The 15832-nt window shown below is 40.2% G+C and overlaps 1 protein-coding gene, 1 long non-coding RNA gene and 1 other non-coding gene across 3 annotated transcripts; all 3 read left to right on the top strand.

Annotated features, from left to right (window-relative positions):
* Positions 1–642: 642 nt before the first annotated feature.
* Positions 643–7307, top strand: LOC148427151 (uncharacterized). The gene is made up of 3 exons (XR_015864839.1): positions 643–927; positions 1003–1087; positions 6517–7307. It is a non-coding gene; the product is annotated as an uncharacterized LOC148427151 (long non-coding RNA).
* On the top strand, positions 1753–1824 carry trnaa-ugc (transfer RNA alanine (anticodon UGC)). The gene has a single exon. It is a non-coding gene; the product is annotated as a tRNA-Ala (tRNA).
* Positions 7308–8038: 731 nt separating the features above from the next.
* Positions 8039–12331, top strand: snai1b (snail family zinc finger 1b). The gene is made up of 3 exons (XM_088408102.1): positions 8039–8402; positions 9600–10118; positions 11694–12331. Exons 1-3 carry the CDS (start codon positions 8321–8323, stop codon positions 11879–11881), a joined length of 789 nt encoding a protein of 262 aa, XP_088264228.1. The 5' UTR covers positions 8039–8320; the 3' UTR covers positions 11882–12331.
* The last annotated feature ends 3501 nt before the right edge of the window (positions 12332–15832 follow it).

Genomic DNA, 15832 nt, shown 5'->3' with positions numbered 1-15832 from the left:
TGTCATGAGTTTTGATTCCACCGTCTTTTTCAGCTTTTATTTATGGCCCCTCTCACGCTCCTTTTCCTCTTTGGCTTCTCTGCTGCAGCGCGAGCGACTGTTTGCATACGATAAGCGTGTGTCAAGTGTGGCAAGCTAGATGGGACCGGGTGCAGCGTCGAGGCATGTGACACAATTTTGGATGCCAAGAGCAAAAAGATTTGAATATTGACATAAGACACATGATCTTGCAAATAAAAAAAAAATGTCTGCATGCCCTTGTTCAATCGCTGGGTTTATCTGATGTAAATAAATAAATACTGTAAATGCACCAAGGAAAATCGTTTCAAAGCTGACACACAGAGGTGACCATTTCAAAGCTTAATTGCTTTCACAAGTGGTTCTAGCCTTCAGGGGACATTTAGTAGATGGACCCTTAGCGCTGCTCCGGGCATCATGTTCCATACAGTTTGTTTGTTAAGGTTCTCCTCAACTGCACTTTACGGTCCTTAGATAACCTCTAAATACACACAACACTCAGCCACGGTACAGACTACATGATAGCTTCCTGTCCTCCATCCAAATTACACAACCAGCTGATATAAGACATGTAGGCCCCTCCCATATTCTGGGAGATTCCCCTCGCAGTTCGTTTAGCAGACGGAAGGGGAGAAAAGGGAACATGTTGGCTTCTCCCACCTTCTCTCCTTTCCTTCTTCATACCGGCTCCGAGCTCTCCCAAAGCCCCCGTGCATCCCTTTGGCGTGTCCCTACAAGGCTCGAGCGAACAAGCTGTGAAAGGTGTCCTTGGCAAGGGGCAGCAGATAAACATTGCAAAAGCGAGGACAGCCTGTGCAGACTCTTAATCGTGCTCCCCTGGAGAATACCATCAAACGTCTCAAATGAACAATGATAAATTCCCCGAAGGATGACGAGAAAGCCAGTGAGGTCTGAGAAATGTTTCCTTTTATGTTTAATTTGAATGTACATTTGCTGATATGCTTGTTTTTTCTGTAATGTTAGGTGGCTGAAGTGTGATATACAGCCCGCACTTCCCAAAGTAAGACCTCCATGCTAAAAATAGCAACAGAGAAGGTGAAGGTTAAAGGTGATTAACCAGGGGTGGATAGCTTAGAGTGGAAAATTCTTTCCAATGTGTTCGACGCATCCTGACTAAATATTCTCATAATTATTGCCTTCAAGATATAAGAATTAAGCAGAAAAATACGCCGTATTTAATCATCTTCGGCAGCTGCTGTTTTTCCACTTGCTCAGGTATTGACCAATCACGGCTCAGCTTCTGCATATCACATCATTGGTCATTGCCTGAGCCCTGATCAACTGTGATGTCATGTTTAGTCGACAACAAATTACAAAATGGCCGTCCCCCGAGTTGAATAAAAATATTTTAATTTTGCTGCTTCATTCGTATTGCACTAACACAAAATGATTAAAAATACTGTATTTAGGCTACTGGGGTGCATTGAACATATGAGTAAAGAAACATTTTTTGTGACACTACTAAATTATGAATATGTCCGTGTTTTTGGAAGACATCCTTATCTAATCCTATTGCACTTTAAAACTTTAAATGAACTGTAGAACTGTTGAGTGAAAAAATATATACCCTTTGTGTAATTTTGAGGTCGGCCATAAATCTCGATGTCCGCCATCATGTGGTAATCAGGAACATATTGTATTAATTATTCTTTGCTTAGTCAATGCTACATAGTCGGATTTATAATTACAAAAATCAGCCATTTGTGACAGACAGGGGATGTAGCTCAGTGGTAGAGCGCATGCTTTGCATGTATGAGGCCCCGGGTTCAATCCCCGGCATCTCCACTCTTTTTGCATTCTTAGTCGGTGATTAGCCCCGTGAATGTTGCATGCGTAATGTGCAGCCGAACAAGTTTGACATGATTCGATAATGCTATATTAACAAACCGCAAGACTGCAATTGTTTTCAAAATGCCCTGCAGTACATCTTACTGTGCAGAAAGTTATTCTTTACTTGAAAGAATGTGAAACATAAAAATCAGAGGCTGAACCACTTAAATATCATTCAAAACAGAAAAAATACAAATACAACATTGTTAATGTTTCATTTGATTAGTTTTACGTTTAAACCATATGTCTGCGGTAACTAAGGAAATTGTGCACACGCTACACAATTTCACAGGTTGATTTTTTAATATCCCACGTTATCACAACATCCAAGGCTTGTACTAGAAAAAAAGTTCACCTTTCCAATATGTACACAACAGCGCAACTGCTCGCCTATAAATGTGATCGGTCATTCTTTGTTTGGCTGCTCTCTTGTGGTTCGTTTCTTATTGATTTCTGTTGCTGCGATTTGCTGTATGAACGCTAGATAGCGCCAGATAAGCGCACAATGAAATCCGGGAGTCTCCATTAGCAATAACAAACCCTAAACAAAGAAAATATGCTTTTATATTTTGATTCATTCATCATCATTCATCATCATTCGCATTGCCTTCAACAATACATATCACAAATCTTCAAAAACGATCATATTATCCGCAATTAACCCCCCCAAACTTCATAATTTCATAAGAAGCTAGAATTGTGCTTTGTCTGAAGATCTATATATATATTTTTCTTTTCTTCTTCTTCTTTTTTTTTTTTTTTTTTAGATCTTCGAGACATCACACCGGTTAGTGCATTTTCTACGGTGTTTTATGATGCTACCAGACCCTTTGACTTTGTATTTGCCAGTCATCCAAACAGAAACAACTGTCATCACGTTCTTAAAAGGTTTTCCTCTGAGGCCATAGTTGAACTGTGCTTCTATGTCACACAATCAATATTCCCATGGACCGTTTGCTTGGGGCCCTCCCACCGCCATAAAGCAGCAAAACGACCAGCAGATAGCAAACATGACATCGCGTCATTAATGATGTGCTGGTGACAGGACGCATTGAAAAGAAATACGCTCATCTATTTGCGTGCACTGTAAAAGTGAGCTGCCGCGTTTGCTCATCTGGTGAATGTTGACCTCTGAAGCATGTCACTGAAGTCAACATTATTTCTAAATGATGATTTATTTTGATTTAGGATTTGAAAATAGGGTTAGGTTTTTAAACTAGGGTTAGGATTTCGAAGTAAGTTTTAATTCCAGGAATAGGGTTTCAATTTCAGGGTTTAAAATGGAGAGGATTTTAAGGTATGGTTTTAAAATAGGGTTAGGGTTAAAAATGTGGGTTTGTAATCCATGGTTAGAATTTGAAATCAGGGTTTTAAAGTAGGGTTAGGATTTTCAAATAGAGTTGTGCATTCAAATTATTAGTTTTATTGTCAAGGTTTTATGGGTTTTAAGATAGGGTTGGAGTTTCAAATTTGGATTTGTAGACTATGGTCAGGATTTTAAATCAAGGGTTTCAAACAATGGTCAAGATGTAATGTTTAGTTTTTAAACAAGGTTGATTGTTTCAAATTTGGGTTTGTAATCTATAGTCAGGATTTGAAATCAGACGTTTCAAACAAGGGTAAGGGTTCAAATCAAGGTTTTAAACTACGGTAAATATTTCAAATAGGGGTTTTACATGACGTTCAATATTTCAAATTTGGGTTTAAAACTAGGGTTTGGCAAATTAAGGTTTTAAACAAAGGTTAGGTTTTCAAATTTGGGTATGTAAAAAGGTAAGGTTTTGAATTTAGAGGTTTAGAACCAAAAACTATGTCTTCAAATTAGAGTTTTAGACTAAGGGCAGATTTGAAATTGTGGTTTTAAACTCGGAATGGGGTTTAAAAATACAATTTTCCACTATAGTCAAGATTTAAACTAGGGTTAAGGTTTCAAATTTGGCTTCATAAACTACAGTCAGGATTTGAAAATAGGGGTTTCAAAGGTTTTGGGTCCTAAATTAAGATTTTAAACTATGGATTAAATTGAAAATTAAGATTATAATGTAGAGCTGGTGTTTGGAATTTTGGGTTAATTTTTCAAGATAGGGTTTTAAACTATGATCTATTTTCCTTTGAATATTACCCGTGCAAATTAGTATTTCAAAACAGGGGTGCATAAAGATTAGGTTGTCCATTTTAGAGAGATTATGGGACTTCCTGCTGTGATCAATTCATCATGCAGCGTAATCAAAAACAGCTTTTTGCTTTGGAGGTGTTTTTTTTATTTTCTGCGGGGCTGCAATGGATTCAAATGGCATTTCCATAGTTTTCCAGTGACTCTAGTTTCCAGGGATCAAAAATTGTGTCAGAAGTAAAAAAAAAAAATCACACTTTTTTTCATTCATTTTTACCTAATACTATTTTACCAAAACACAAACAAACCCCGGCCGTGTGTTTGAGTGGAGATGGCTTCACTGCATGTGGGAGTGCTTGTGGCCTTTCTGGGTGATAACCTCATTTTGCTCCTGATGCGTTCGCACAGCGCTCAACCGCGGAGCAACACTCCTACACCGTACATATGCAAAACCAGCCGATGTAGCAGCCTGCCTTTTGTTACTCGGGAGATAAGATCCGGACAGGACGACAAGATAGCTCAGCCTTCTTTCAGATTCGATGAAGCAATCGCATATGAAACAACTTGGCCGAGTGGTCGTTACCTGGATGGCCCGAATATGCTGAATGCTAACGATGCCTTTGATTATTCAAGAGCCTTGGCAAAGATCACTTGGGTCTTTGCAACCTGCACACAACAAAAGGAAATAGAACAGCCATTTGAAATGTCCTCCCAAAAGACTTCATGTCACTCTTTTAAATTCAAGCATTGTAAATTGGCGGTGGTCACATTTGCCTGATTAAAAAAATAAATAAAAATGTGGAGGTGTGTATTTTGCATGCAATTAAAGACTGGAGCACAAGGGCAGTCAATGTCCTCATATGGTATTCTAATGACGTCATTAAGGTCTGCATAAAAAGACTAAAATGTTGAAATATAGCACACCATTTTTCAATTAAAAAGACAAACAATAATTATTTTTATGCTTAGCATATTTTACTCTCATTTATTACATTGTTTCTTTCTAATTTCTGTCTACTGTATTGGCAGGCCAAAACCAATTTTCAACTTCAGTGGAGGATCATTTTTCCCCCCATTCTATTCTATTTGAAATTCAAGTGAGAAGACATAACCCTTGTCCAATCCGCTGATCTTTACATCAAAGGCATTTCACATCAAAGGGAAAGCACTGGAAGAAGACACTAAGGATCTGAAATTTCACCCAAAAGATGACAACGTGTCGAAGTTCAACATGTCACGACCACTTACTTTTCACACTAACAGGAGTGTGTTGACTGAAATACTACAACAATGATGTGGAAGAAAATGATACAGAAATAGTCAAAATACTCCACAAGGATTGGATAATCATCCATTGTCTATGTAAGAAAAGCAAGCTAAGGCCAAGTAAACAAGCTCTTGGCGATGATGACAAGGGGTGGCCAGTTGCTTTGAGATGGAGAGACACACAAGCGCGTCAGAGTAGATAAGGAGGGAATACATACGTTCAATAGCCATATGAAAATAGTAATATTCCCATGATGATCCTAACAAGACAATAATGGACTCTTTCACTTTGTGTATGTATGTGGGAAAAATATGGACATCCTGCTACAGCCATTAAGTTCTGTAGTTAAATTTTCTCTTTTCATAGATGATGAATTTGTCATCCGTTTCCGCAAATTGTGTGAGTGCGCTGTCAGGTTAGATTTATTCCCGAGACGACGCAGCCAAACATCTGTTCTATTCCGAGCTGCAAACTTGCAGTCTTTACGTCTTCGCTGGTTCATGAGGTCACTCGACCTGCTTGCGGCGCAAATCGTTTGCCAAACTGTTCTGCTCAAAACAAAGCATTCAGCTGTTTAAGTCTCTCATATGGTGCCTGTTCCATTGTGTCTTCATTTCGATTTTGGATGTCAAATAAGTCATTTGAATAAGTCATTCTATTCTCAATGACGAGGAATTCACATGGTTAATGATTCCACAGTCACAAAGTTCTATAAATAAAACGTTTAGTGCATTTGTCTTGGGACAAGGAATGACCAGTTGACCATAAATGGCATTTCTTGTATAATAACAGTAAAAAACAATTACCGTATTCTGGTCAGATAAAAATAATATTGGAAATGACTGACTTTAACAGCATAACTGAATTAAAAGACAAACTCTTCTAAACATTCAGCCAGAAGAGACTGTTATGTATCAGAATTACATTAGTTCTCAAAAAGGTGTTAGTTGTACATGAAAAAGGAAAAATATTGCTCTTACATATACAGGTGAGCCCCGGTCAGTTGTTACCTGAGCATCTGCGATGTCATTTTCAGGCAACAACCAGTGACAAAATGTCCATCCCTGAGTTGGATGAAAACAGGTGTTCTGCTGCCTAATTCATATTCCACAAATCAACTAGATTGTCGTGTTTATGCTAGTGGGGCACACCGAAAATACCATAATAAAGTTTTAGGTCGACTTCCCCTTGAAAAATGCTCCACCACCGCAGCGGACTCATCTGACTTTCACACATGTCTTTGCTATTTGCTTTTTGTTTTTATTAGCCTGCTGCCCCTTGACCCCCAGTCTCCGTGGCGTCGGCGTCAACAAGCGTCTAACGACGTGTGAACTTTTTGGGCATGCCGTGACAATGGCGCCCATAGACAGGTGCACCCCCACACACAACTCAGCCTGCCGCCTGCTACCAGCGGGAGCTTTGGGCTCTCTTTGCAATGTGACGCGGGGCCACTGCGGCATTCCGGCAATACCGCCACCTGATTTTACTCCTTGCGCATGCTGTGCAGCAATAACAAGGAGCCGATGGAAATAATATTGCTACTCTACTCTGTTGCAGTTGCGCACACTTTTTACGCGCGACAGGGACCCTTATTGATCACATTTCACGCCACCTGCAGCCCCAATATTTCAGGCGAGCTAATGATTGCTCCTTTTCATTGTTCCTGTCAGCTAGGGTCCATTAAAGTCCGGATCGTACGTGCAAAAGCGCCACCTCTGCTATTGAGACGTCTCACTCCCCGTTGAGAAGAAGTTGACTGCGGGTTTTGTTTTGGGAGGCGAAAAAAGAACAGAAGTTCTGTCTTCCTCCACATTCTTCATTAATCTCCTCCTCCTAGGGTGCGTTATAGCCCCGAGCCACAAGTGCACACTTAAGCGAAATGCATTAATAAAGTGTTCCTTGGACGCTTGTTGCTATTTTTACTTGATAGATGAATGTGTGCATCCATCTACTTCATCACTATTTTTCCCAGCAAATATGTTTGAAAATGAATGCCGAAAGGGGGCGTCCAAGCTTCAAAGGAACCGATTAAGTCTTCTAAGACTTAAGGTTTTCTTTTTTTTTTTTTCCAAAATGTATCACCTGTGAAAGCTATGTCGCTTATAACCAGTGCAATAATATGATTAAAAAAAGACCTAAAGCCGAGTGGTGCTATGTTTCTGATGTAATGAATATTGGAACTACATTTGTAGTTCTCCGGAACTATTTAAAAAGAACCTCCTGAGAGCCACCTATTCATTTGTGTCAACTGCTCTGTCCCTTTTGTCCCAGCAAGACAGCAAAGTGAATTGACGGAAAGGACAGGACGTCTTCTATTTAGCGCACTAGGATTTGGAAGGCTATAGTTTGAATGACTCAAAATATAGTGACCAAAACGGTGGACATAAACAAATAGGCTGGATTTCAGAAGCATATAATCAAAGAAAAATAAATAATAATAAATTAACTTCATTTTAGATTTTTAGCAACAGACGTGCGAAAAATACTATTGTTTATCCTTTTCATTTGGTGAGACATTTTAGTGAGACACTTGAGCTTGTGGTTCACTTTGTCATAGGTGGCAGGGAAGAAACGTCAATATAATTATTGTTGCTATTTCCATTAAAGCATATTTTAAAACATTTTAAAATCTTACGTAATTATGCCCAGAAGTTAAACGAACACCTGAAGAAGCTTCTTGCCAACACATTTTTTTTGTAATCCTCCATTGTTCCCTTTATTTCTGCCTGCTCGCTCGTATGAGTGGGCCATTAGCAGCGTGAAATGCACAATTTGCAGCCGCCATTCACACCCACCCAGCAGGCGAGCACCTGCGGTGAATGGAGTTGCTGGTGGCGCCCCGACAAGCTGGGGTGTGTCCCTGGGCGGAGCCGCACCCACCCACCAAACTGGCCCCTCACTATTTGAGGAGCCCACTCAACAGCACTGATTCCTGAGCCCACTTTTTTTTGTCAGTCTCGGTGGATGTTGCGTCTCCCGGCCTTTCCGACTCCGCGAAGAGCAACTTTCAGCACCTGAACGCGCTTCGTGGGAATTAAGACTTTTTTTTCTTTTTTTTTTGAGTAGGAAACATGCCTCGGTCATTTCTGGTCAAGAAGTATTTCTCCAGCAAGAAACCATGCTACAGAGAAAGCCTGCTGGACAGCCAAACGGGTATGTTGAACGTGTGCAAAGTTTTCTGGACATCAACTCTCAGAGAAAAGCAACACGTGGAAAAATTCCAGGGGCGTATCAAGGGCCCAAAGTTTAGATCTCCATAAATTTTATCATTACGTATATTTTAACGCAATTACTCCCAAATTCATAGGGTTATGAGAAAGCAACATTTTGTCAAGTAGCAGCTTGACTTCAGGACATAACAGCTTCCCCATTCCCATTCAAACTTAGGAGAATGATTCTGTCTCTGACCACCCTAAAACATTTCCTAGCTGGAAAGAAAATGGCTAGCTAAAACAGTAAGAAAGGTAAAACTGAACTCTGCAACAAAGAGGCATGGGAATGCTATTATGGAAATGCAACAGCTTGGTAGAGTACTAACTGGTAAGCTAATTGTATGGTTTAACAAAGTACTGTAGGTAACTACACTTTTCTAGCTTGTTTTAAAAGGACACACACACACAAACCTCAAATTTTATGGGTGGGGAGGGTGGTTCACCTCCAAAAATTGTCTAGTAACGCTCATGGAAAAGACATTGAAAGGCAGCATGTATATGTTACTATGTTAATATCCTGTCTATTATTAATTTGATAACATTATTTTGTATAATTTATAAATTTTAAAAAGACATTTTGCCACCTAAGTTGTCGACTGAAAATGACATCACATGTGCTCAAGGCTCAGGTAACAACACAGTTTACCTGTTTCCTAGGCTTGGTCATGTGACCTAAGCACATTTTCAGTCAACAGCAAGTGGGGACAATTTTAATCGTATTAATGATAAATGATACATTGTGAAGTTATCATTCATTTCAGACAACCCAAACCATCTCTTTACATGAATATATTCTACGCGCCCCCGCGAGGCTAAAGACAGGGTTCTGGTTTATATTGCGTTTGTGGAATATTAACCTGTTTGAATGCATCTGAGGGGGCGGCCATTTTGTCACTAACTGTCGCCTTAAAATGACATCGCCATTGTGCAAGGCTCAGGTAACAACCAATCACAGCTCACCTGTTTTCTGCGATACGACATTTGAAAAAATGAGCTGTGACTGGCCGTTGCCTGAGTCTAGGGCAACTGTGATGTCATTTGCAGTCAACAGCAATCGACAAAATGGCCACTCCCTGAGATGAGTACCCACAATATTAATACATAATACAAAATTCTTGTTTACATTTTCTTCCACCAGCTTTTGTCCCCGAAAGCCTCCCTCGGGCCGACCTCCCGACACCCAACAACAGCTCCGCCCTCACCTGCTACACCTCGGTTCCCTTCTCGCACACCCTTCCCGCTCCCCTGTCCCCCGTGGCGCCGACATCCCTCCCACCATCGCCGCTGGACCTCAGCAGCTCCCCGTTCAGCAGCAGCGGCGAGGACGACGAAGACAACGGGCGTTCTTCGGACCCCCCCAGCCCGGACGTGCTCCAAGCCGTCTACCACTGCATGTACTGCAGCCAGAGCTACACTTGCCTTTCAGCGCTGTCCCGCCACCAGACGTCGCACCTACGCGTTCCGCCTCTGCCCGCCGAGGCGGCGGCAGCGGCGTCTCGACCGGCGTTCCACTGCAAACATTGCCCCAAGGAGTACAGCAGCCTGGGCGCCCTGAAGATGCACATCCGCTCACACACCTTGCCGTGCGTCTGCCCCACCTGCGGCAAGGCCTTCTCCAGACCCTGGCTGCTGAGGGGACACATTCGCACGCACACAGGTTGGTCTCTAGGGGCTTCTGCCATCTGCTCCGAGGATGCAAATGATGATTGTTTGACTCATTCACTACTGCTGACATTGCAAAAAGACACTAGGGAGCTGAAATTTCACCCAGATAGTGATAAAATTTCAAAATGGCACAGCCACTTGATGTGACATGACCGGAGTGTGCCATCCCTCGGCGAAAAGTATATGGAAGAAAATAATTAAAATTGGTCAAATTACGACACAAGTATTTATTATATTAATAGTTAAAACAGAATATGAGATGTTTTTTTTTCACGGTTGAAGCAGATGTTTACACATGTCTCAGTTGGATTCATAATCAGGGCAAATATCAAAATGGTTTGATGTTTTAGTATCACTGGATTCCTTTTTTCTTATCTTACATGTAGTACCATTTACACTTTTTTTTTTTTGCTTAAATCCAGTATATTACATAAATTGCAAACAAAAATGGAGTCAGGAGAACTAAATTTCAAAGCAACCTACCGTTATAATTTTAGGATGAGCGATTCAACAAAAAACACTTATTTTGTAAACAAATATTTTGTTGATTTGAATTTTTCCCACATCAACAAACAAATAAGAGTTTACAGAACTAATTGTATTGTCCCTCAACATCAAGATATAAGTACAAGAGCTCATCTTTAAAAAAAAAACTTTTCTTTTTTTGATCTTTTTTATTTTTCAATCTTTGTTGTTATGACATTGTTGACAATTCTAAAATCATTTGGTAATATACTTTGTCTCATTTTGATCTGTTTTTTTCTGCACCGATACCAATATAAGTAGTCAACTCTTGAGTAGTCAGCCACACAGATACCAAGTATCTATAACACGTGCTTTTAATACAAAAAAATTGCCCCCTCTCAATATGATAACTGAAAATTTTAAAGAAATACCGCAGTATAGCATTTTTCTTAGAATTACATAAAATATATGGTGAATTTTTTACTTTTATTTGGTATTTTCTAGCTTGCCAATACTAGCATTGGTTGTCATTGCAAATAATGATACCTTGAAATAGGGCCTATTTTACTTTTATTTTTGCCACGATGGTGTAACATGGAAAGCAAATGGGGTTTTTTTTATGTCCGTAGTTATGTAGTGTAAAACATTTTTAACCAGGGTTTTGTTTAGTCATCAAAAAAATGAGTGAACGTTTTCTAAAAGCTTTGTAACAAAAATGCATTCAAGTGCCAAATATGTTGATTATACATAAGCAAAGCAGAGGCACTGCTTTCAATATTTACTTTAAATGGGTTAGGCGGGTTAAGCAACAAAATCTACTTGTTTTTATCCATACCCGGGACGGCCATTTTGTTACTCGCTGACTTTTGAACTGCTCGATTCATGTAATGTCCAATCAGGAATGTGAATGTTACACAACATAGAAAAGTCGATATATGAGTTCTGAACAACTGCGATGTCATTTTCAGTGGACAGCAAGTAATGAAATGCCCACCCCTGAGATTGATAAAAACTGTTTAATTTTGTCACTTTGAATTGAAAATTCGTCAGCGAATCAAATAATTGTTGCACCACTAATCCCTTGCCTTTTTCCTTCCTTCAGGTGAGCGTCCGTTCGCCTGCCAGCACTGCAACCGGGCCTTCGCCGACCGCTCCAACCTGCGGGCGCACCTGCAGACGCACTCGGAGGTGAAGAAGTACCAGTGCGCCTCCTGCTCACGCACCTTCAGCCGCATGTCTCTCCTGCACAAACACAACGCCTCCACTTGCGGCAACCCCAACGCCTCATAGACGGACCCGCATTCCCGGAACACCCTCGTCGGTCCCAATCCCACCCGGAGAACTCTTCTATGATTACTTGAGTGCCTTTATTATTTCAAAAGTGACATTTCAGATGAGCAGCGAGCGACCTGTCAGCAGTTTAAGCACGAATGACATGAGAGCAGCTGGACATGCGGTTAAATCCCAGGAAACCCCGTTGGTGCCGGCCGGTCCGGGACTCCGGCCACGCCGCAGCTGCTTGGGTGTGTTTTTGGTGCATCCGCTCGGATGCCATTCCTTATTATGCGTACAAGATGTGTGTGTTGAGACAGCTGCCCGAGAAGGTGGGTAACAGGTGACCTAAACCATTTTCCCGGCTCCGAGTGAAGAGCTTGACCAAAGGACCCAGTTTGCTTCACCGAATTGTCTATGGTGTCTTACGGCGCATGTTTTTTTAATATTTTGATTTTATGAACCATTTTGTTCATCGAGATTTATTTTTTCCTTGTCAATAAAAGCTTTGTTGTAGCAAAAACTGGTGTTTGTTTGAACGCTCTATTGACCTGTCAGTCCAAATGAGTTCATCAGGACAGACGTGACAGGTTCTCAATGGGAAGGTAGAGTCCTGTGCGTTAGTGGGAGTGCGGATGGGTTTGTGGGATGGTGAGTGATATGGGGGAAACACCTGCTCACACCTGCCGGGCTGTCAGCATGGACTTAGACAAACAAGAGAGGGGCTAAAGCAAAAAGGTTTTTGTATCATTCTTCACATTTTCAATTGGCAATCAAATATTATTGCAGCTATCTTTTCAAATGTACAAGTCACAAAAACTACTTTCACGAGTGAAAGGTACTTGAATTACTCAATTTTCAAGTATCCCGAAACATTATTTTCTAACAAACTCAATGGCCTGCTATTACTTTTTTTTTGTAGGAGATGCAGAAAATATGCCATTGAGTACTGTTATACTGGGGGGGGGGGTGTTTGTAATTACAAAATTACAATAAAATAGGATTTTTTAATATATTTTTCTTGTTTCAGGCACTTTGATGCACTTGGTTATTTTTTCTGTTTTAGACTAAGCTGTAACCCGTATAAATGCTGCGAAAGCAATTGTTGAAAGTTGATTTATATTGCTTTTTTCTTTTGACGGGATACAGATATAGCTATACTTAGACAGGGGTGTGAAAAGTTTTCTCTTTCCTTGGGGGGGCTTGGTAAAATATAACTGAGAAACACTGGTCTCAAGTACCATTGTTCAAATATCTAATGCTTACAGTTGTGCTTCTCAATTGCAAAGCCCCCCCCATTCTGAAAGAGATTCCCGCCCACTCATTGGTTTCCCCCAAAATAAGATTATTATCTATAAAAGTGGCATTAGTATACATTCAACTGTATCAGTTTAACATTAACAAAAGAAAAAAAAGCTATATAAATTAACTTTCAACAACCGTTAACTACTTTTTTACATTTACATTTATAGTATACAGGTTACAGGTTAGTCTAAAATGGAAAAAAATAACAACCCAGTACATCAAAGAAGGAAGGAGAAAAACTGCTTTGCAGGTTCCAAGCCTGTGACTGTTGATGCTAAATATTAAACATGTTAATTGAATTTCCCGCTGTATAGTAGCGTTGAGCTTGCGGGGCCTTTCTGCAGAAGTTGCTTGATTGTTCTTTTAGTCTTTTGTTTACTACAACATTTCACTTGTTAAAAAAATTCTTCACAATTATCCAAAGTCCTCTCAGCACAAGAATGAGTCAAGTGTGGAATAGCTACTGATACCACTTCCGGCTCGCGGGAGACCCGCAGGTAGACGAAAGAAATGTAACGTAAGGCCTAAGAGGTCCAAACATGCCTGAGAGAGGCAGCCCCATCTGCTCCTTCAACTCTTGTTACCTCAGAGGAACTTTGGGAGGAAGTGTATGCTGAGCACTTACAGCTGAGGGTGCACATATGGCAGCAATGTGTCTACGATCCCCTGGCTGCCCTCCTGACCCGCACGCACTGACGCCAGCGTGTCTTGGTGAGGTAACAACGTGTTTCCTGCAATAGCTTGTGGTGTTGAGAGGTGAATGCACATGTGGGTCTACGTGGGGGTGGGAGGTTGAAGGGGGGCACGGAAAGCTGCATCTCAGATTGCATGACTTAGCTTGCCCAATGTAAACACCCGCCCACGAAGACTTATGTGCATTGGCGCATGGGATGTTCATGACTAGGGCCGTACAATAGATCGTTTTAGGGCTAAAACTGCAATCTCAAGACGACGCAAAAAAATTACTCTATGAACAAGTAGCGTTTTTACCTAAGGCGAATGGGGAGCCACTAAACATGCTAATCGCTAGTGTGAAATGCAGTCTAGGGAAAGAACCAAAATAGTGCTTTGCTATACTGTATTTTCTGGCTAGAATTGCATTAGGGCATAAAGCCAGCAGCAATGAACAGCAAATTTGGATTACAATACGTATATAGAACTAATATAAGATGATTATATTGACTAAATGATCATTTTTATGACGAGACAGTATGCTAACAGCTGATGCTAACCATGATGAAGAGCACGTGGTCAAAAGTAAATTAAATATCAGCATTGTTATTTGTATTTTTGTGCAAAACAAAGTACAGTATTAAGATTTACTCATGAATTACTCTCGAAGTTCCAATTAATTCATCGATAATAATTAAAGTTATTTATGAATATTTTTTTAACTTTAACCATTCAAATTGTTCGGTGGCATCATTTCTATCCATACATATGTAGTTTAAATTTATCAACACCCACAAAAAGTTGAAAAATGATATGGTCTTTATAGTACGTGACGTAATGATGGCACTTTAAGACATAGCCATTAACTGGTCTCTACCGCCACCTACTGTCTTAAGGTGAAACAAATCAACAAAGAATTTTCTGTTTGCTGACATAGTTTGACCGCCGCTCAACGTAATGGTGCTAAAAAAAAAAAAATCGCAGGAAAATCAATGTCACGAACCCTATTAAAATGCATCTCAAAAATGGTCATTATAATGGTTTTATATGGTCCAAAATTTGGACGATTTGAATGATTATTTGAAATTTGAATGATTATTTTCTGACACAAAATCTCGCATGTCCAGCTGCAATCAGATAGAAAAATCAGTTTTAGATGTTTTAATCACCTGCTGGAAATTTCAGCTCCCGAGTGTCCCCCCATTGATTATTTGATGATGTCATAAAATCGAAGACATTTGTAACATAATGTGACAAGCGTTAAAAAGGACTGCATGTCTCACAAAACGTCTTTGGTATCTTTGCATTTTTTTTTTTGTGATAGCCTTTTAAATGTTTTGATGGTATGACGTTATTTTCCGGCATGTTTGTAAAAGTTGCAGTGATAATTGCGGAATTGTAGAACACACTTATCTGACCGATCAATCGGGATAAGATCAAAACGCAGTAACATAAAAAAAGAAACAATACCAAAAACAGAATTATTTTGGCTGTTGTAACACACAAGTAATTGTTTTGTGGCAGCCCATTACAATATTGCTTTGAGGCAGTGAAGTCACCGTCCTCGTTGGTGTGGAATATCATATCGTCTGCCTAAAAGTTCTTCAGCGTTGGCAGCGTCACACATGCAACCCCTGACTAATGTGACATTCCTCAGCCATTAGTGACAGACATACAATACTTCTGTGTCACACAGAGACCCCAGCTCCGTCTGCCGGTCTTTAACTTCAAGTAATAACGTGATTTTTTTCCCTCCTAAAACAGGAAATCACATTATTGTGAAGCGGGTGTGGAATAAAAACCTGGTGGGGGATTTCCATCCATTAAGAATTTGAGCATCATTGCGGATAACTCACATCATACCAATTTGTCTTCAGTTCATTTAACATTACTTCAGATCCCTCAAAAGCACAAGAAGAAAACCCATCGAAAAAAAGGACGAGTTCAAGAGTAAATGTCAGCAGTCATCATTTCTATCCAGTGAGTAGTACT

Source organism: Hippichthys cyanospilos, chromosome 2, assembly GCF_059441005.1.
Source record: "Hippichthys cyanospilos isolate Australia breed blue-spotted pipefish chromosome 2, RoL_Hcya_1.0, whole genome shotgun sequence".
NCBI classification, from domain to species: Eukaryota; Metazoa; Chordata; class Actinopteri; order Syngnathiformes; family Syngnathidae; genus Hippichthys; species Hippichthys cyanospilos.
The sequence above is the reverse complement of the archived record's forward strand: the minus strand, read 5'-3'. Positions and strand labels throughout refer to the sequence as shown.

Bases quoted from the DNA above. Each gene is read 5' to 3' on its own strand.
- snai1b (XM_088408102.1), top strand. From the start codon at position 8,321: ATGCCTCGGTCATTTCTGGTCAAGAAGTATTTCTCCAGCAAGAAACCA. The intron at 8,403-9,599 runs GTATGTTGAACG...TTCTTCCACCAG, and splicing joins CCTGCTGGACAGCCAAACGG to CTTTTGTCCCCGAAAGCCTC. The intron at 10,119-11,693 runs GTTGGTCTCTAG...TCCTTCCTTCAG, and splicing joins ACACATTCGCACGCACACAG to GTGAGCGTCCGTTCGCCTGC.